This window comes from Seriola lalandi, unplaced genomic scaffold (genome assembly GCF_002814215.2).
Source record: "Seriola lalandi dorsalis isolate HSWRI2012SDOR001 ecotype SW California unplaced genomic scaffold, Sedor1 jcf7180002054422, whole genome shotgun sequence".
Lineage (NCBI taxonomy): Eukaryota > Metazoa > Chordata > Actinopteri > Carangiformes > Carangidae > Seriola > Seriola lalandi.
The window spans coordinates 426,944-448,520 of NW_019524975.1; the positions used below are offsets into that span (position 1 = coordinate 426,944).

A 21,577-nucleotide genomic window follows, 5' to 3' on the forward strand; every position below is an offset into this window, starting at 1 on the left:
GTTAAATTTAGCACAGAAAAAAACATAATAGTGGTCATTTAAATAGCGGTTCATGGGATTTATTAACCCTCAGGGGTCCCTCTGTCCTTTTTTGGACATTTTCTTTACTTTTCTTTTTTGATTTGCTGAACATTTTGGCTGTGTTACAGCTGAAGGTATGGATGGAAAAACGTCATAGTATAGTATAAAATTTCAAAAAACGCCATAGTATAGTCAGGCACCAAACCTCACAGTATAGTAAGGCAAAAAAATGCCCAAAAAAGTCATATCATAGTAGAGCATAAAAATGTCAAAAAACGTCATAGTATAGTCAGGCACAAAACGTCACAGTATAGTATGGCATAAAATTAAAAAAAAAACATCATAGTATAATAAGGCATAAAAATGGCAAAAAACGTCATAGTATAGTCAGGCACAAAACGTCACAGTATAGTAAGGCAAAAAAAATGCCAAAAAAAGTCATATTATAGTAGAGCATAAAAATGGCAAAAAACATCATGGGATTTATTAACCCTCAGGGGTCCCTCTGTCCTTTTTTGGACATTTTCTTTACTTTTCTTCTTTGATTTGCTGATCATTTTGGCTGTGTTACAGCTGAAGGTATGGATTTCTGCAAGAAAGTGTCTTTTTTTACATATTTTTAAAATCTAATGTCAGTTACTGTTACAGGTCCATTATACACTGGTAACACATTTTGTACCCTCTGGGGTTCCTCGCGTCCAAAAAAGGACACACAAAGAAAATGCTATAAAATCATCATATATCAATATTTTTTTCTGCTTTTTTTGCATAAATCTCTTAAACCAGTTCTGTCTCAAACCTACCAAATGATTATTAGTTTTCAGGATTTTAACCCTTTAAATGCCAGTTTGAAGACATGTTGCCTCTTGTTTTATTAAAAAAAACAAGACAGAATATGAGATATTTCCCACATAATACATGATGGAGGGATGTGACATTGTTTTATATCAGAGTCTTTTATATCAAGACATTTCTCAAAACCAGAATATGATCAGGGTGACTTTTGAACACTGGAAATAAATCATGTACTCATCCCGGCAGTAGCCCCCGTGGCACTCAAAATTTCCCTGGAATATTCTAGTTATTATCAATATTATTAACATACAACATGTCATGGCACAGATAAATGAGTGTCAATAGGGGAAAAATTAAAAAAACAAGGGAAGCAGGGTAAGAAAATCCAAAGAAAGGGCATAAAACATCACAATCATCAAACATCTAATATCAAAATAATCTTTTGTACAGCTGATGACAGTGAATAACTTACGTTGTGGTGGATGGACAGGCTCAGGGAGCTCGATGGGGGGCAGTTTGTGCTTATCCTCACTGGTAAGAGAGCCGGTCTCGATGGTTGTGTCCCGCTCTGGGATTTGATCAGTGAAGACAGTTGGTGGATCAGCTGCAGGGACACGACTGTTGTGGCCCGTCCACTGGTTCCTCTGGCTCCTGATACGATCCAGGAGTTTCTTCAACGCCCGTTTAGGAGCAGGTCTGGAAGGTTCCACTGCAAATAAAGAAAAATACTGAGTGCAGTTCTAGATTGGTAAAGAAGAGTTTCAAATAAATCTCATCAAGATTATAACATCAGGCAGTCAGGTCGTATTTAAGGCTGGTAACTCTGAGAAGAATTTTAGAAGAAAATATATAATTGACATATATAGCAAACCAAGATCTGTGTATTGCTTTTGTGTAAATGCCAAAGAGTAACAGGCATTTTTTTTTTTTTTTTTTACAACTCTTGTAATAACCCTTAAAAAGGTCATAAATTTAGGATTTATGTATATCTGGAGCTTCTCTTCACCTTGAGCAAAGGTTTCCTGCTCAGTGCTTGCAGCTTCTTGCTCTGCGTCATGTTGTGTGTTTTCATCCTGTGTGATGTCGAGCTCTTGGTCCTGGCTACCTGTGGAAAGAGCTGGCAGAGGCTCGGGTTCCAGCTGGACCACCAGGTCACCTTTAACCCCTGGGATCAGACAAAGTCAGGGTTTAAAGAGGCTCCATTAAAGTTATACATGTACCCTACATCGCCAACAAGGCTATTTTGCTATCTGAATTGTGGTCATTTCACTTTGTGACAAAACAAATAAAAATACAAAGAAGATATGAAAAACTGCACTGACAGAGCGCCACCCTCTAGCTACTTCAAAATTATTTGTTTGGTTTTAAACAAAGCTACACAGATTTGTTTTGTGGCTATTTGTTACAAAACATATTCATAACAATATACTACAAACAACAGTCCTTACTCCTCTCTCCAGTATACATGTCCTCAAAGGCAAACTCCATCTCCCTCTGGAAGTCCTCCCTTGTCTCCTGTCTCTTATAGAGAGGCTGGAAGATCTGAGCAGGCATCTGTGACACCAGCTGTCTCCTCCTCAGCAGGTCTGTCTGCTGCATGTGCTCCAGTTCAACAAGCAAGCGCTCACGATCCTAAAGGAGACCATCAAACAGATCAGGCACAAAGAGCTGCACTCAACACCGCATCTAAACATTTCTTGTCTTTTGTTAGAGGAACAAGACTATTAAATATCTTTATGGGAAGTCTTTTTTATCTTACTGTATGAAAAACTATGCTAAGATTTTGGACAACTGACATTTTGTTTCTGTATGACAGATGTGTCAATCATAAAGACAGAACATGCATGTAACCTGAGTTATACAAACCACTAGAATGTGTTTATCACATAAATCATTGGTCTTCTGTCTTTGGTGCAGAGTGTTGTACTGCCGTCACTAAACAGTGTTTGCTACAGTGATGGCAAATAGCATCAAAGCAAATCATCTGTCTGATACATGTGAACAATTTTGGTTTCAATAATATTTAAGTTGTACCTGCTCAAGCTGTTCCTTCCTCAGTGCCTGCTTCCCTCTGAGACGAGCCTTCTCAAGCTGCTCCTCTCTCCTCCTCTTTTCCTCCCTCTGTAACTCCTTCAGTCTCCTCACCTCCAGCTCAGCTTCCTCATGGGCATTTTGCTGCAGACACATTTACAGATTAGGCACCTATGATTGGCGGGGTGGGACTAAAACAAACAAAAAAAGGGGTTAAATGCATATAATAATCAGAGGGCTTACCTGCTCTGTGTCTACCTCTCTGTCCACTGCGGTCTCAGACATGTGGTAATGCGTGGCAGCAAAGGCACTCACATCAGATTTCCTTACTACATGTGGCTTCCTGGAATCAATGTTCTGCGTGAACAGGAAAAGACAGTGTTACCTCGACTCCATGTAGCACCTAAAGTGTGCAACTCTGAAAGTTTACATTTATTTTATAAACAGGATACAATCTGGCCAACTGAACTAAAGCATAGTCCTATTTGTTGTGAAATCTCCATTATGTTCTTGTAAAAAAAAAAAAAAAAAAAAAATCAGATCATTATAGCACCTCTGAGGATGATGGATATTTGCATGTACAACAACAAATGATGACATATCATACCTTTTGTTGGATTTACACATGGTGTTAACTAAAATAGCCAGAGCAATGGTTTTAAACATAATGCTTCACTAATTCATCACATTAGTTAGTACATCTGTTTTAATCCAGTCCCACTCAGAGGCCTAAAGAAAAACAGTAAAAACCCCACTGAGTTACACAACTGCCTCAGGAGATAATCCTTCCTAACATGCATGATATTCATCACAATACATCATACATACATCACAAATGTACAGCGACATTTCAGCATTCAGCAGCTCACTATCTGACTATGGGATAACCACAATACAACAAAATACAGACCAGAAAGGTAAAGTTGTTTTTGGTTTCACTTTGTTTCGCTTATATGCCTGACTTTCTTTCTTTTGCTTTTTTTCTCTCCCTCTTCCTCTCTTTTTCTGTTCTTTCATGTATTTTCCAACTTGGTAGCTTGGCCAGTGTCTGCCCAGTGTCTGGACAGTTTAATAAAATGTGCACTAGCAAAACCAGGTGGCTTGTCAGGCTAACTTAGAAGAGGAAAACAGTGTCATTAATATGATTAATATTACTGTCTGGGCGAATCACCTGAATGGGGTTAGGGGGAGGAGGTGGCAGGCTGGCCACCTTTGCTGCTCTTTCCTTTTCTGCCTGTAGAGCCTTCTTCCTGGCATTGATGAATCTACAGAAAAACAAAGGAACGGACTTAGTGTTTAGTTCTTTCTGATGACATTCAACAAGTAAACACCCATCAAGAAAATATTTGCAATGCTGCTTACTGGCTTTGCCTCTCATGGTCTTTAAGCCTCTGTGATTTCAGCTCCTTCAGAGCTTCTCGATAACGCTCCTCTGCTTTGGTGTGATTTTCCTCCTGCCTCTGAGCTATGGCTGCCAAGTCAGGTTCCTTGTTATAATAAATCAAAAGTGGCACACACAAATTCAATGATTTGGACAGTGTATTAATCTAATAGTGAGGTTATTATCATGTCATGGTTTTATACACATTTAGGTTTCAGATGTTCTCCAAATTCATTTTACATGTAATTTGTACAGAGACTCAAACTCAGCATTGACTTAAATTTCCCAAAAGACAATGACATCTTCATTAGCAGGTGTTTTCTCTTTAATCAGCAACAGAAACTCTGGAAACTCTGATGAGGAGAAGGTATAGCTGCCATGTTTCCTGTTTTAGACCAATCTTATCTTACGTTTTCTTTTGCACTCCTGTGTCCCTGGCCAAGAAGCTGGAGGCTCTCGTGGTATAACCTCTGCAGTGTGTCGAGTTTCTCCCTCTGCTGTCGCTCCCAGTCCTGCCTCAGCTCCTCTGCCAGCTGCTCCAGCTCACGCTGCCGCCTCTGCTCAACCGCCTGGCGGATCTGCAGTGCAATGTACCGCTGCTGCTCCCGAACCTGGGTGTCAATACAAAATATATTCATGCCTACTTAGACTGAAAATAACAACAGAGTTTGAAGACTTTCCAGAGGAGTGTTTCTCGTGAATGTCTTTCATAATATTTTGAAATGTTTGTCTTGAGTGAGCCTAACAATGTGAACCAGGACAAAGCTGTTACAACACCCAATATGAGCTGATGTGACTCAGAAGACCCAGTTCGTTCATGACTGAAAAAGAGAGCCCGAGAATATAATATTTTACATTAAATCGATTAGTCAAGGAAATAATCATTAGTAGCAACCCTATGTGGTTTATCTGGCAATCTTTCACCTCTCATGCATTAATAACTACGGTGTCCGTTAATCAAAAATGAAGCATAAAACCGAGACACCTCTGAAAAGAACTTATTCACAACTGGCATAAGTTACCTGCTGTATTCGTAGTTTTCTCCTTCTGTCATGCTCCTCTCTTATTATCCGAGCCTCTTCGTTAGGGCTCAGTCTTAATTTGGCCACTTTTCTCTTCATTTTCTTTAAAAATGATGGCGGATCTTTCCCAAAAGTAAACAGCAGGTAGCACCTCCGTTAGCCGCTTGCCCCACCACCATACCGACATTTCAAGGAAACATTTCAAACGTAAAACAAGTGCGAATTAAACACAGAAATGCTTAATAAATATAAAAAGAATGAATAAACCTCAGAGGTTTCTTTTATCTACCACCTGGACTCCAACCGAAACAACTGAACGCTTTTGTTCTTGATGTCACATCCGGCGGTTTAAACTGCCCGCCTTACCCGTCCCGTGCGGAACAAAACCCGTCCTAGTTCCTACCCATAGACAAAACAGGTTCCTGCTTTGAAAAATAATACATGCCTAAGATACATTAAACTAAAAAACGATGACTTTAATATTGGAATACTGTACTTGGTGATACGATATATTACGTCGAGTAGAAGCGGTGATGCGAGAGTACTGATTTCCTGTATCGGTCCGGAACATAAGATCCGGAACGATATTCCCGCACTGTTCAGCAGGGGACAGTAGAGTGCGCGTATTCCTGTGTAGTGAGCGAAGAATGAACCGTATTCAGCCACAACTCCAGTGAATAACCTATTTTACTCTGGACTCTAGTGAAGTGGTAAGAACTGCAGGAATAAAAAATTATGGTGTCATTTTTACATTTCTTTCCAGCTCCGATGGTCTTTGTTTATCCTGTAAAATTAGCAAGGAGCTAACGCTAGCTGGTCTGGCTAGCTAGATAAAGCCATACTCAATCAAAGGCAGCTAGTGCAGTCGTTTTTGTTATTAAAATCAGTTATTTAGGAATTCTTATGTCTTATCTCAATCTTGAGTGTTAAAGACAACCCCCTTTATTTAACTGATAAATCAGCAGGTCACGAAGAATCGTACATTATCATAAAACAAAGCAGTGTATGAGCAGGTCTTGAAAAGTAATACAAAGCAATTCACTTCCAAAAAACAAAAAAAGGGTTTCACCAAAGGAATTAACAATTAGCCAGTCGTAACATATAAAATGTTTTTGTATCTCAGTTTAGCAAAAACTGGCAGGAAAATCCAGTACTATTGTTCCAGACCTCTGATATTATGTAAATTTTATTTGTAAAATTCATATGTGGATCTTAACTGAGTAGTTTACTTTTTAAATCCCGACGATTTATTGTTGTTTCAGCTGGCTTTCATGGAAACATTTAATACTTTAGTCGATATGACTGTAAAACTGGTATTTTATGTGGTATTAAAACTTTCTTAAAAAGTCTTAAGTTTAATTTGGTGAACCCTGCAGAAACATTGTAAAGTAAATGACTGAACAGGACATCTTAAGTTTGTGCATTTTCTTTTTCAGCTTAAACATTTTCTGGAGTGAATTTCTGTTTGGTCTACTCTTATTCAAACTAGCTTCAGTAAGTGTCAAATTCTTGAGGTTAGGTTGGAGAGATCTATTTAGTTGAACTACTTTGTGCCCCACTGTGCCTCAACCAGTCTGATGGTTGAATCCCTCTGCTTGTCTTCCGCAGCCTTGTCATCATGTCTGGTGGTCCAGCAGTGAGGGTCAGCATCGAGTCTTCCTGTGAGAAGCAGGTGCAAGAAGTGGCCCTAGATGGGACAGAGACATACGTCCCCCCACTGTCCATGTCACAGAACTTGGCAAAGTTGGCACAAAGAATTGACTTCAGCCAGGGATCTGACTCAGAGGAGGACGGGGTGGAAGGTGAACCCAGGGACCGTGAATGGGGCAAGCAGGAGCCAGAAGAAGAAGAAGGTTACGTATGGTCAAGAGAAAGAAGGAAAGATTTAGTCAGAGCTAGATTCTGTTAAACTGACTGACCAGCTATGACTGATCCATCACTGATATGTAAGGCTCTCAGGCTGCTGCTCAGCAAAGTGCAGATGAGATATGTAACAATTATTACAGAGCAGAGGTCTCTTTGTCAAGGTGCTCACAGAACAGTACATTTCAGGACTTATTGAAATGTTTAGAAATGTCTTTTTTGATGGGGCAACTCAGCAAATTTGGTTGATTGCAGAGTGAACACCAAACATTATTGGAGAATTATTTTATTTCCAACAATTTTAACTCTTGTTTTGCATCTATTTCTGTCACTTCTTTTCTTCTGCTGAAGTCAGCATGCTAACCAGCTAGCCACTGTAACGTACAATCTGCCCGTATTGTAACTCTTGTCTTGTAAATGCAATGACGACAAAAGCTTTTGGCAAGACTGGTAAGTAAACAGCTGTTAATTCTAACAATGGGTTTGTAGCAAAAGCAAAATGTACAAATAGCTCCTTTAAAACGGTGGCAACCAAAAGGTTAAGGACTTTCTCATCAAGATCATGTTTGAACCTGTTATGATGAATTATAAACATATTAAAAACATAGAGATAAAGAGAATTTTGTTTACATTTGTTACTGACACCCTCTCCCTCAATACCTTCCTTTTACCAGTAGTGCCCATGGTCCTGCACAGGATAAGCAGGTGTAGCTGACGGATGGATTTATTGAAAACAAAATATTCTGTTAATGATTAGCATCATGTGGATTCTGTTTTCTCTGTTAAAATAAAATCTGACCAGCGGTTTCTTTACACAGGCACAGTGAAGTTTCAGCCATCACTTTGGCCCTGGGACTCGGTGCGTAACAACTTGCGCAGTGCCCTCACAGAGATGTGTGTACTCCATGATGTGCTCAGCGTGGTGAAGGAGAAGAAGTACATGGCCTTAGACCCAGTGTCTCAGGATCCAACAGCTGGCAAGGTAAAATGCCTAAGAACATCACTATCAACATCTACAGGATGGGCAACATTGAAAACATCTTACAGATAATTCACAAGCATGAGTGTAGCACTGATCAAATGTTCGAATGTGGTAATGGTCTTTGGTTTACATTTCTCAAAGTGATCTGTGCCCCTTCTCTGTCAGTTTGACACACATATCTACCACTGTCCATCCATAGCAGTATTTTCTTGCCCTTATGCAGACGCCCCAGGTGTTCCAGCTGATCAGTAAAAAGAAGTCATTGGCCACAGCAGCGCAGCTCCTCCTGAAGGGAGCAGAGAAGCTCACTAAGTCAGTAGCAGAGAACCAGGAGAACAGGAGGCAGAGGGACTTCAACTCTGAACTGCTGCGACTCCGCTCACAGTGGAAACTACGTAAAGTGGGAGACAAGATCCTGGGAGACCTCAGCTACCGCAGCGCAGGTGATAAGGCCTCTAATGTATATTCAGACAACTCTGTAAAATGCTTTTTTTTTTTAAAAACATAGTTGTCCTTTTGTGTTCTACAAAGTGACACAAGGACACGTTTAACTTGTAGTCTAACCCCAAGCTAATGTGTTTTGCCTATTTACAATGCAGGTTCCCTTTTTCCTCATCACGGCACGTTTGAGGTGATTAAGAACACGGACATTGATCTGGACAAAAAACTCCCAGAGGACTACTGCCCCCTCGATGTCCAGATCCCCAGCGATTTAGAGGGATCTGCTTATATCAAGGTGAGAGGAAAACAAAAGATGGATCAATGTGTCTCTCCATGATGGCATGTTCCATTAAAATTCAGTCTTGAGACAGTGGGGAATTTTAGAGATATATGTTGTGTGTAAATTATTTCTAATTTTATGTATTTTTTTATTTTAATCTTTATTTTTTTATTTCCATACTGGTGTCACCTGCAATCACGTGTGCTTTTGAAGAAAACGCGTTGTTTTAATAGTCCAGTACTGTTTTTGTCTTCAGGTGTCCATCCAGAAGCAAGCTCCAGACATCGGTGATCTGGGAACTGTCAACCTGTTCAGGAGACCACCAAAAACCAAAGCTGGTATGGTTCAATACACGAAGATATGACATTCTACATCCTCTTTTCTGACAGACGTTAAACTTCAGTAACTGCCTGAATCTCTGCCTGTAGAATTAGTAAGTGTATCACAGCGTTGGAATTTCCCCATTCTACCTTCGTCCATGTTTCACATTTTCTATCATCTTTAATCTCTTCTCATTGCCGTCCCCTGATCTCTCTTTTCCTCTCTGACCAGGTACGCAGGCGTGGCATGTGAAGCTAGAGGCGGCTCAGAACGTTTTGCTGTGTAAGGAGATCTTCGCCCAGCTGTCCAGGGAAGCTGTCCAGATTAAATCCCAGATCCCTCACATTGTTGTGAAGAATCAGATCATCTCGCAGCCCTTCCCAGGTCAGAACCACTCTGACAACATCCAAGATGGAAAACTTCAGCATAGATGGTGTCTTTGTTTTTGTTGGACAAAATGAGAAGACCTGCATTTGTTGCATATTTAACATCAAATTGCACAGACTATGTGCCAGTTTGTGGGTTTTTATACTCCTATACTGTACTGTACTTTTCCAAAACACTTAGGAAAGGCCTAAAAAGAGCTGTTTCAACAATTATATATCACCCAAAGTTCAATAGCTCCCTGACACACATATTTTGCCTTATAGTTACATTTTAATTGATTTAATGTAATTGTAAATCATCAATCAGTGGGCCTCTGGAGTCAGCTTTGAGTTCTGGTGTTTGTATGGAGGCATAAAACTAACACCCTCATGCATTGTTTGTTCCTGTGGTTCCCTTTTAAGGTCTGCAGCTGTCCATCTCACTCTGCCACTCTACTGGAGAGAAGAAGAACCATAGGGCGTCTCCAGAGAAACCCAAACCAGACGACCACCTTTACGTACTGGAACATAATCTGCATCAAATGATGAGAGAGGTGAGAAGCTGTGTGATGTCACTAACTGCAGCAGCTGCAGTATCGGCAGGGACAGGATTGTGTTGAGGTTCAGATCTGAGGAAGGCTGCAAAAAAAAAAAGAATTCTGCTGCATGTTGAATGTTCCCAGGAGCATCGTGATATCCATAAATCTTAAATGGAAGGACTGAGGAGCTAGCAGGACTTCCTAAAAGTCCCTTTGGTCAGGATATACTGTCTGGAAATGCCATTTAACTAAGTTTACTGAGCTCAGCTGAAACTTTTACAACCAGTTTGTGTCTTTTTCACAAGATAAAATTACAATCACGGGGGAAAGACGAGAGGAAAAATAATTACCAAACTAGAATCAGAATTTATTTCAATGTCACAATTAGGGCTATGTGCTATCTTCCTATAATGATTCCATAAATAATATAACTGAGAGTCTAATGGAATACAGTTTTACTTCAGTTCAGTCTTTATTGTCCCTCATGGAAAATTTGGCTTATCCGTCAGTTCCTGCTGCTCCATCTGCAGACATCGTGCAACCCATCTGAACCAGGATAAATACTACACCCAAACATATATAGAGAAAACTACCATCAGATCACATCTTCCACTTCATTCCTTATGGTTTAAATTTATCAATGCTCATTGTGTTCCTGTTGTAGTTCCACAAGCAGCAGCTGAGCTCTGTGGTGATGCCACATCCTGCCAGCGCCCCATTTGGCCACAAGCGCCTGCGCCTAGCGGGACCGCTAGCCTACGACAAAACTGAAATCTCCAGCTTGCAGCAGAGTGAAGGACTGCTGGAGAAGATCATCAAACAGGCCAAACACATCTTCCTACGCAGCAGGTAACTTTAGTTTTACCATCAAGTTTTTTAAATGCTTTTATTGTGCAAATAGAAATGTAGAGTGTTGTTGTCAAGCTCAGACAGGTTGTGGATTTTTGCCCAATCCCGGTCAAGCCTCCCTACCCACCAGACCTTGCACTAAAACTAAAGCTAAAGGACAATAACATGTGCTGGAGATGTGGAAGGGTGGTCGGGAGTCTTGCTATATTCCTGTGAAAAGGCAGAAGCTATGTGGATTTTAAGATTTTAACTGTTAAGACTACAACAAACAATTGTCACTAGCAGTCATGGTATCATGTCACAACATTTTAAGCTGCAGTAGTGTTAGTAGCAAATAAACTTTCAACTTTGCAGGTATGCTTTACCACCGGAAGTACTGTATGCAAATCCAGGCAGGTGACAGGTTTATTACCAGTCATGGTTTGCAATGGAAATAACTGGAGGTGTTGCAAATGGGTAATGTTTGCCACATTTGGCCAACAGGTGGCTTACTTTGTCTTTGTCTCATCATAGTTTGATATCAGAGAAATGCATTTAAGAACACACAAAGAGAGTATCTGCAGGTCTTGAGAAATATTTTACAAAGGTCGTAAATATTTTTTCTAGCCTGACATAGGCAGGAGTGTTAGTTATAACGTGTTTGTATGTGATTTTAGCAAAAATGGCTGAAAAATCCATCCAGACCTCCAGGTCTTAAATTAATTAACTATGGGTTAATCATCCATCCATCCCTCCATCCTTTTTCTGCTGCTTACCCAGGTCATGATAAAAGATATTTATAGGAATTATGCTGCTGGCAAGAACTGACAAAAGTGCACTTGTTAAATTATTCTATGCCTTATCATCCATACTGGTTTTCAATTATATCTTTCATGCCTATTAAAATGTCTTCAAATTTCTTAAACTTAACTTGGTTAGACCTGTAGAAACCCTGAAAACTCATTATAAACATTCCAAGTGTTTTTGTTAAGGCAGTGTGAGCTTCATAACGTTTAATGAAGCCCTGTACTCTGTATCCTTTTACTTCACTTCAGCAGTATTAATGTTTACATCTGTGCTCACCAGGACAGCACGGACCATCGACAGCCTGGCCAGCCGGATCGAAGACCCCCAGATCCAGGCTCACTGGTCGAATATCAACGATGTGTATGAGTCCAGCGTCAAGGTGCTCATCACTTCTCAGGGCTACGAGCAGATCTGCAAGTAAGTGGAGGAGACGAAGGAGACAGGAGACAAGGGAGGGATGAGACAGAATAAGGGTATAACCTGTTAATGTATTTTTGAGCAGCTGTGTGTATCTGCAGGCTCTTTAACAACTGAATTGGAAGTTGTGAAATGTAGTTGGAGGTCTTCTATGTTTTTCAGCATGTTATACAGGTATATTTTGCTTTCAGTTTTACTTTAAACCAATTAGAAAATTGGAAATAGTGACTTACATGGCTGCAAAGCACACAAAACCAAAATACCACAAGGTGTCTGCTTTTGTGAGCACAAGTATTTTATTTTATTTTATTTTATTCATTTCCCTCATTCTGTATTTGGTCTTATTCTGCTTGAATGACATGTATGACCATTTTCAGATGAGATTTGATGTGATTTGCGTTTAGGTCCATCCAGCTGCAGCTGAACATCGGCGTGGAGCAGATCAGAGTGGTGCACAGAGATGGACGTGTCATCACACTGTCACACCAGGAGCAGGAGCTGCAGGACTTCCTTCTCTCACAGGTATCCCAGCAGTCTTCCCACACAGCTGGTGGAGGATGGTGTAGTATCTTGAAGCAGTGTGTATGGCACCGGACCTGTTGTGTATTGAACTCAATAAAGAACATGTGTCTTACAAATGGTTGTCCACTGTTGTCCAGTACAAGATAAAGGCATTTTTCTTTATGCAGTGTCACTTTTTAAAGTCATGTGGGTCCCTGCCTGTGTCCATGTTTGTTATTGCAGATGTCGCAGCATCAGGTGCATGCAGTTCAGCAGCTGGCCAAAGTGATGGGCTGGCACGTCCTGAGCTTCAGTAACCATGTAGGCCTGGGCCCGGTGGAGAGCATTGGAAACGCCTCCGCTGTCACTGTCGCCTCTCCCAACGGAGAGTACGCCATCTCAGGTGAGACGGGTGTGGTTGGTTCTGAGGTGAAAATGCTCAGTAAACACTTCTTTGTTTTTATAGTATTGTGTTTAAGTGCTGGTACAATAGCGCCATTGTAAGTTTATAAATAAAGCCTGATCATACATATCGTAAATATCCAAGTAGGAAGTTCTCTGTCTTAAGAAAATCTTTGGGAAGATCAGTTATTAAATTTGTTCTAATCAGCCATTTGAGAAGCTTTATTGTTGCCATTGTGGTGTATTTTTCATAGGCCACTTCATGCCAGATATCTAGTGCAACTAGCTCATTAGATTTTTGTGTCAGTATCTCAGATTCAAACAAGGGCTTCCTCCAAGACTCAGCCATAGAGGGAGGGAGTCAAAAAGAATTGCAACTTACAACTTTTGCTACCAACATTCAACCTAAGCGACCAGAATGCAATGCAGCAGTGATAAGACCTGTTCCATTTTGAATTATTGGGCTACTGCTGTCAATCTTTGTGCTAACATGTGTAGAGCTGAGTAAAACTGGGCCACACCCTGTCTCTGATGGTTGTGAAAACTTTGGGAGAAGTAGAAAACCACTCAAGATCAAAGGGACAGGTTGCTACAAGCTGAGGGATCTTTAGGAAAGCAAATCACAGCACAACGCTGCAAAATAACTGACACCACTGAAATACAACATATCAGCATAATAGATTAATGTTGGCAATTTGATCTCTAACCTTAAATTGCCAAAAATGAAGTGTGGCTTCATTTGGGTCACTAATAGATTGAATGTGTGTATCTTTTTTGTCTATTAAGTGCGTAACGGCCCAGAGAGCGGGTGTAAAGTTTTGGTCCAGTTCCCTCGCAGCCTGACCAAAGAGCTGCCGAAGAGTGATGTCATCCAGGACACCAAGTGGAGTCACCTCAGAGGGCCCAACAAAGAGGTCCACTGGAGCAAGATGGAGGGAAGAAACTTTGTGTACAAGATGGAGCTCCTCATGGCTGCACTGACTCCCTGCCCTTAGACAAAGCCTCTGTCTGCAGACTCCTTCGAGAGTGAGCTCCCACATCGAGTCAGCCTCAACATTTAAGAAAGTAGATACACATAGGTTTTGCAGATGTGTTACAGGCACTCTTTTTAATAATGAGACTTTTCGTTCCTATACACTTATTCATCTCATGGACTTGTTAAACACTGCCCTTCCACCTCCAGTAGTGTCTACTACCTGCTCTGTTTTTGATCACGTAAGGTATGGAGTGTTTGTAGAGTATACAGCAAACAATTTGATACAAAATGAAAAGTCTACCAGTACGTATCAGTGTTGTTTTGTTATATCATCAAAAGAATAAAGCTATAACACTTCAATGTGTTTTTACTGAGAGGAACACGTTTCTGTTGCTTCATCCCCTTCACTCTATCACTTTCTGATTTGAGCATTTTGCAAAAACTTTCTTCTTAGTCTGATTGGTTTTAAAAATGAACCATGTGCTGTGTGTTAGTTCAACCAAGTTGAACAAGTTGAAAGTGTAACAGTCATATACAGTATATTACACACTTTTTAAAAAAGGAGTCTATTATCACTGCAGCTGAAGTCTGATACAGACTACCTGTAATTCAGTGTTTTTCCAAAGCCAGGTTTGGATGATCGTTGTGAAAAAGTAAAAGAAAATCACACAATTCATTTGCTTAGACAATAAATACAGCATGTATTTTTTCCAGTGGCATGATTGAGCTATTTACATATAATCCAGTGTCGTCAATAGTGAACAGTAACTGAACATGTATTCAATGCAAAACGTAAACATGATATACTTTCTCATAATTGATATGCGATCTTCCCATCCATCCATTATCTATACCACTTATGCTTATAGGGTCACAGGGTAGCTGGAGCCAATCCCAGCTGTCATTGGGCAAGGGGCGGGCTACACCCTGGACAGCTCGCCAGTCTGTCACAGGGCTGACACATAGAGACAAACAACCACTCACATTCACATCTATGGGCACTTTTAGAGTCGACAATTAACCTAACGTGCAAGTGTTTGGACTGTGGAAGGGAGCCGGAGAACCCGGAGAGAACCCATGCAGAAGGGCCCCAGCCGGCCGTTATGTTTGAACCCAGAACCCTCTTGCTTATCATCTTGCTGTCAGGCAAGAAAACAATTAATTTATTTTACATAACGCCTACATTTAAAAAAAAAAAAACAAAAAAAAAAACAGTCCTTGTGTTGTAGAACTGACAGGATGATGAATAGTCTGTGGTGTGTTTTCAGCCAGATGTCCATCACAGAGGCTGCAGCTCTGTTGCATCGTTTTCTGCATAAAGGAGGAATTAAACTTTGTCAACACAGAAACTAACATGAATACGGCATGCAGCTGTAACAATGCTACAATAGAACTTTGCAGACCTTTGTACTCAAAACACACCCATACTTACACACAGCACATAACTTAAGCCCACATTCACACCCACTAAACCATATGCATACATTTTATCACAAAAATGGACTGAGTAAACTATGGACTGCAGTGCAAACAAACCTCTTGTATTTATAAGCTCATATAGAGTGTATTTTATTATGATCCTGTATTAAATATCCTTGTTTAAAATGATGTATCCATTATCCAGAAAAGCAGCTACTGTAAAAACTCCCATTCAGTAGGGAACTTGTTTTGATAATTTATTCCTGAGTGCAAAGTTCATCATGAAGGTGTTTCACACAAACTGATAAAGTTATTCATAAAGTTGCATGTACTTTAGATAGTCATTTACCTGGCATCTGTGTCCTGCGTCTCCAGGCTGCTATCTTCCTGTAGGCCTTGTCTAGTAGCCAGACGGCAAGCATGAGGATGACTGCCAAGCAGGCCAGTGCCAAGGCAGAGACAGACAGGTACTGAAGATCCTCATACAGCACCTCTGGAGGACAGACACACAGGAGCCAAATCATATTTACTTCAAAGGGTAGTTAACACAGAAACACTTTGGGCACAGACGACTTTCCAAAGATGAAAGCACAAAACAAATATAATATAACTTGTGTGCAGACATGAGGTAACACTGCAGCAGGAAGACAGTTATTATCATCCAGTGTTAAGAAGGGTTAGAAATAATACATTCTCATGTCACGTTCAGTCTTAAAGAATATGTTAACAGAATATGTAACTGTTTTCACATCATCCTTTTCACACTAAAATCTTGAAGTTTATCAAAGATACACAGATAAATGCTCATGTTGTTTACTGATAAATAAAGATAAACTATAAGTCCCTGCTTTCAGATCTGAAAGGCACATAAGTTCAAAATGTGGTTGCAGACTCCACAGATACTGGTGTTTTTTTTTATTTTGCCCTCATTTATTCAAGGAAGTTTCACTGAGAGTCAAGCTCTCTTTTACTGGAACACCTTGACCTCATTCATAGTTACACACACTCGCACCTGGAAGCTGCCCAGTACAACCACAGTCTGGCCTGCTGCCCACCTGGTGCAGTTGGGGGCTTAAGTGCCTTGATCATGTGGGGGTAATGAGTGAGGGGGAGATGGCAGATGACAGATTGATCCTGCCAGTCCAGGGGATCAAACCAGTGACCTTCTGGTCACAAGTCTGCTTTTAATATCAACAGTCACATTTGGAAAACTTGGACAAACTTGGTAATTTTTATTAACCTACACAGAAGTCCAGATCCAACTCACCGTTCACTTTCAGGACAAACCCGGTGTCCTTGCTGCTTCCGGCTGTTTCTGTAACAGTGACCACGTAGAATCCGGCATCCTGCAGCCGCAGGTCTGACAGGCCAATAGAGCCATTGTTGTAAGGCTGCACTCTGCTGCTGTAATCCACTGTTATGTTAGTGTACACGCCAGGCTGCCAAGTCCCTATGGTGCGGCTCACCACTCCTGACATAAAGGTCCATTGTATGGTGGGGATCCCATTGCAGGTAACATCCACTGAGAAAAACACATCGTCCTGCACTGACCTGGTGAGGCTCCTCTGGGGAGAATGGATAGAGATGGCTCCGGCTTGCAAAGTGAAAAGGATGAGAAGATGTAAAAATATAGATTATAGATGTACTGCAAGATGCATTTCAATACGATAGATAAATACTTACAGAGGTACGAAGACAGAGCTTGTACATGTAGATATAAATAGATAAGAATACAGTATTAAAAAGGAAGCAGTGGGCAATATTACTGTAAGTAGATAGATACTGCACACTGCATAATAAACAGCTTTACCTTTCACACTTTTAGCTAATGTTCAACCTGCATCCAGGTTTGATGATAATAACAGCTGAGACATGTCAGTGAATGACACAATACAGCTCTAAAAAAAGGAAATATTTCACCAGGGCACAGCGAGTTACTGCTGCTGCCAAACTCTGTGACTCATTTGCATTGAATTCCATGTGCTCTCAGAAATGTGCCATTATGTTACAAATTACAAGCTGCTAGCTCGAGGAATGAAACTTGTCAAACGAGCTGAGAAGTACCAATTTGAATGTAGCCGGTAGTATTAGGCTCGTCTGTCCTGGCTGCCCCCTCATCAAATATTTCCTCAGGAGTTTCAGTGGGGGATCTGGTTCTGCTGGTGCTGTGTTTGCTTAATGAAACACAGGTAAAGAATTCCACCTTAGAATACCAGAGCTGACTAAGAACCAAGGTGGTGTGGGAAAAAGTAAAGTGTCCTTTTACGCAGACTTCACAGTTGAAATGATGACTAAGCAACAAACCTCACATAGGTTTCTGTATGAAATATCTATTAAATAAATGCCAATCACAACTGTGATGTTTCCTTACTGCTCTCTCCCTATTCCTTTTTAGTTTCTTGGTGATTCAAATTTTCTCAAGTGTACTGGGAATTTGAATGTGCTCCAGGACAGTGTGTTGGTTGCACAGCAATGTGTACAGGACTGTGTTGATGTTCTTATCGTCTCCAAGTTAAGAAGCAGAACCTGATGAAGTGGTGCTTCACTCCCACCATGTTCTCAGTTCTCAGTTTGACCCTGTGTATTTGATCTTGAACAAATGTAGGATAGGAAAGGCGTGCTCTCAAAAACAATAAGCAAACAGGTCAGCTCTCTGGAGACAGAACACATTATAAAGATGTGTTTGAAATGCTTACCTAAGTCACAAATATATAATGTGATGCTGAGAAACACAGCAACATCTTGTACATCCCAGAGCCTGAAATGCCACATTAGAATCCCAGACCCATGGGTCAAACCACTGTAGAAGAATCTCCTCCAGGTTATTTCACATTCTCACGCATTCTCCCCTCTGTCGCTCTCCCTCCAGCCTTTTCTCCTTCCCAAGGTTTCCTCTTCCACTCTCCTTTTCACAGGTGTTGGTGTGTATGAGTTTCCCCCCTCTGTGAAATCAGAGTGCCCGACACAGAGGTGCTGGAGCTCCCCTCCTCTCTCAGGACTGAAGCTCAGGACTGTGCTGGATTTCTCTTCATACCTGCGCAAGTCAGTGCCAGCCAGCCCACACCTATCAGACAGGTTCAGCCAGAGATTACTGAGCAAACATACACTACGCATTACGTGATAATAGACACACACACACACACACACACACACACACACACACACACACAGTTGAAAGAAGAAAACTATAGAGTAAACACACAAATATCCTTCTCACTTTACTCACTGCCCTCCACCCAACAAGCGCTTACCTTTCTATACGCAGACACACTATTGCAAAATGAAACCAGGATAGGTTGAATCAGTCGGTATTCATGTTGTGACACACCTGGTAAAACGTGTCAAACAGGAAGTGTGTATTCACATGCATGCGCTGAGAAATACAAACACACAGTAAACAGTGAACTGACATTTCACTTTAGAAGGCATGTAAAAACTTTCTTGTTCTGTGCCTGTGTGTTATGATTGGACTAACCCTAATACAGTCATTTCTGATTCATTTTTTAAAACATTTTAATCTCTCTTCATTGACATCTTGCTTAGGGTCAGAGAAAGTGAATTTGAGAGGCTTATCTCAGTGTCTTGGTGTTTCTCATCAGGCTGACAATTTTTTTTCATTTTATAGTCACCTAACTACATTTATAAAGCCAAACCAAAGTGGGACCTATTGATATAAATGAAATAAAATGTCTCACCATTTCAATTAGACTGTAAAATGTGGCTTCCCATTGCATTGTAGAAACCCTTGTTGAAGCATTTTTAAAAAAAAATCAGTTTTAGATTATGGTGACATCTTGTACAGGCTTCAGCTGCAACTCTAAAGCCCCTTGATTCAGTCTACCACTCTGCTCTCAGGTTCATTACTAGTGATGCTTATAACACACATATTATAACATGCATCCTGTGAAAAAAGGTTGAGTGGTCCTCTCTCTCTCTTAGAGCTGTGATTTGCATACATATTTGTTTATTTACAAAGCCCTTATTGGAAAACTGCCTTCATATCTTATTCATGTTAGTTTGGTCCACTGGACCACATTAGACCAGGGCTAATGACTGGCTGATGCTCCATGTCCCTTGAGTTCATACTGAGCTTGGAAGATTTGCTTTTGGCTTCTTTGCATCAACCACATGGAACTCACAAAAGCAATGTGTTTGTACATCATGGTCATTTAAAACCCATAATCTATAACCTTTTAACTCCTGTTTGTACCTATCTTAACTGTTTTTTTTTTAATAGATTATTTATTAATTGTATTTATATGTATGTTCGTTTTAATTTGAGTTTTTTCTATTATCTTATGTTTCTATTATTTTGTATCTGTTCATTGTCATTGTAAATAATAATAAGGATGATGATGATGATGATGATTTTTTTTTTTTTACAAGAAGTGCTAGGCATACTGACCTAGATGTTTTGCAAACTTAATGTCCATGTAGCTAGCGGTTAGGATTGTTTAAGGCTTTTTTCAATAGAGGAAAAATAAGAGTAAAGGACAACTTTTAGTAAGTTCATTTTTTCTCGCTAACTTAACATTTTTAGATAGAATGTCGCTTAACTGTTCGGATTATAATAATTATTAAGAAACCAAAGTGTTATCAGCTATTTGGGGCTCAGCTATTAAGCTCTTGGTTAGCAAGGTCAACGTTAGCAACATGCTAAACGTTAGCAGCTTGCTAAAAAACTGCTGGTTTATGCTAAAATCTTCACTCGTGTAGGAAAATACTTTGAAATGTTCTAACTGCGGGTCCTCTTATTGGTACTGATTTTTGGACTGTCTGTGTCATGATAACATATTTATTCATATGTTAGGTCTTTATCACAGTTAATTACACAACTTTATTTAGCATTTAAAACTAACATGACAGCATATTGGGAGCTAGTTAACGGTTATATTGAGATTGTTGTCCAGGAAAATCTGTTTATTAACTGCATCAAATTAAATTTGACACAGCTGTGTGGGGAGAGCATGATGTGTGTTTGAGTCTTACCTGACACTGTTATTCACATCGAAATTTTGGTACTCATAATCATCACAAATGATTTCTAACACGAAAAACTTCACTGAAAGTTTATGTAGACCGGGACAAGGTCGTTATCAGTGAGTTTCCATTGTACTTAAACATTTAGGTGAAGGAGTATTGCAGGACCGTTGTATTGGACTGTTTTTAGGTAGATGTTCCTAATAACTGAGAGTAAATCACATTACAACATTACATGGTGAATGCATTGCTGGGTTTTGACCGATGAGAAAGGCTGTGATGTGCAGTTAGCACTCCTCTCCACTAGAGACCACTGGAAGAGCAGTTGTTGTGAACGGAGCATTGAGAATCGTAAAAACATTATTTTCCTCAAACACACATGTCTGTAACACCTTATTAAGTTGAATTGTAAACATATATAGAGATAGATATACATAGATATGCATTATATATATTTTAATGTGTCTCTAAAAGGAATTTTGTTTCATAAGTTGTGTCTGCTTCCTATTGGACTAAGGCATACCACGTGTCTAGGAAGTCGAAACGAAGTCGTATTTGCAAAGACAATTTCTTATAAATACCGCAACCAAACAGTAGTAGTCGTACATTATCTTAAATATACATTGTTGCTGTTTTATATACTGACCCAAAAATTGTAACTCTGGTGCCAAACCATGAGTGAGACTGGCGTTGCCGCAAATGACTCGCGTACCTCCGACAACTGATGGTATCGCTTCTCGGCCTTTTGGCTAAGATCAAGTGTAGTATCTGTTCTTATCAGTTTAATATCTGATACGTCCCCTACCCGGGGACCATATATTAAATTGATTTTTGGAACAGGGAGATGGAATAGGGGCTTGCTCCGTCCACTCCACGCATCGACCTGGTATTGCAGTACCTCCAGGAACGGTGCACCCCCCTTCACATGTGAAAAATAATCAATATGTTAATGAAATTAGTAATTGTCAATGACAAATGTGGTGACAGATATTACTTGAGGTTACTTAGTTGCACAGTGTTTTGACTTCAGTGTTTAGTTGATTTATCTGTACTGTCTCTAACCCCCGTTTTAAAAGCATGAGGCAGTAAAGTGTATGCATGTACGCATGATTGTGAAATGGGTCAAGCTGACGAGAGAGGAGGAGAATAGGACATGTGCTGTGTTCACTGTCCTTTCTAAATCTAAGAAAAATATGATATATGTAC

The 21,577-nt window shown here is 40.2% G+C and overlaps 3 protein-coding genes and 1 non-coding gene across 4 annotated transcripts in view; 2 read left to right on the forward strand and 2 right to left on the reverse strand.

Annotated features, from left to right (window-relative positions):
• cep295 (centrosomal protein 295) overlaps positions 1-5,657 on the reverse strand; it is a 17,617-nt gene extending 11,960 nt beyond the window's left edge. Inside the window, exons 1-9 of the mRNA XM_087175161.1 lie at positions 5,251-5,657; positions 4,639-4,839; positions 4,210-4,334; positions 4,019-4,112; positions 3,091-3,204; positions 2,851-2,991; positions 2,265-2,448; positions 1,823-1,981; positions 1,289-1,525 (exon numbers count right to left, since the gene is read on the reverse strand). Coding sequence (XP_087031287.1) covers positions 1,289-1,525; positions 1,823-1,981; positions 2,265-2,448; positions 2,851-2,991; positions 3,091-3,204; positions 4,019-4,112; positions 4,210-4,334; positions 4,639-4,839; positions 5,251-5,349 — 1,354 coding nt within the window. The 5' untranslated portion in view covers positions 5,350-5,657. The remainder of the gene's footprint in view (positions 1-1,288; positions 1,526-1,822; positions 1,982-2,264; positions 2,449-2,850; positions 2,992-3,090; positions 3,205-4,018; positions 4,113-4,209; positions 4,335-4,638; positions 4,840-5,250) is intronic.
• Positions 5,658-5,802: 145 nt separating this feature from the next.
• Positions 5,803-14,352, forward strand: med17 (mediator complex subunit 17). Its single transcript, XM_023410336.2, has 13 exons — positions 5,803-5,960; positions 6,859-7,103; positions 7,932-8,095; positions 8,319-8,538; positions 8,695-8,831; positions 9,073-9,154; positions 9,369-9,521; positions 9,926-10,056; positions 10,706-10,890; positions 11,956-12,093; positions 12,498-12,615; positions 12,838-12,997; positions 13,783-14,352. The coding sequence occupies exons 2-13, from the start codon at positions 6,869-6,871 to the stop codon at positions 13,989-13,991; spliced, it is 1,932 nt and encodes a 643-aa protein (XP_023266104.1). The 5' UTR covers positions 5,803-5,960; positions 6,859-6,868; the 3' UTR covers positions 13,992-14,352.
• Positions 14,353-14,648: 296 nt separating this feature from the next.
• Positions 14,649-18,719, reverse strand: vstm5 (V-set and transmembrane domain containing 5). The gene is made up of 5 exons (XM_023410337.2): positions 18,643-18,719; positions 18,088-18,455; positions 16,659-16,985; positions 15,741-15,884; positions 14,649-15,283 (listed from the first exon to the last, which is right to left on the reverse strand). Exons 2-5 carry the CDS (start codon positions 18,161-18,163, stop codon positions 15,252-15,254), a joined length of 579 nt encoding a protein of 192 aa, XP_023266105.1. The 5' UTR covers positions 18,164-18,455; positions 18,643-18,719; the 3' UTR covers positions 14,649-15,251.
• Positions 18,720-21,100: 2,381 nt separating this feature from the next.
• On the forward strand, positions 21,101-21,291 carry LOC111657979 (U2 spliceosomal RNA). The gene has a single exon (XR_002760965.1). It is a non-coding gene; the product is annotated as a U2 spliceosomal RNA (small nuclear RNA).
• Positions 21,292-21,577: the final 286 nt, after the last annotated feature.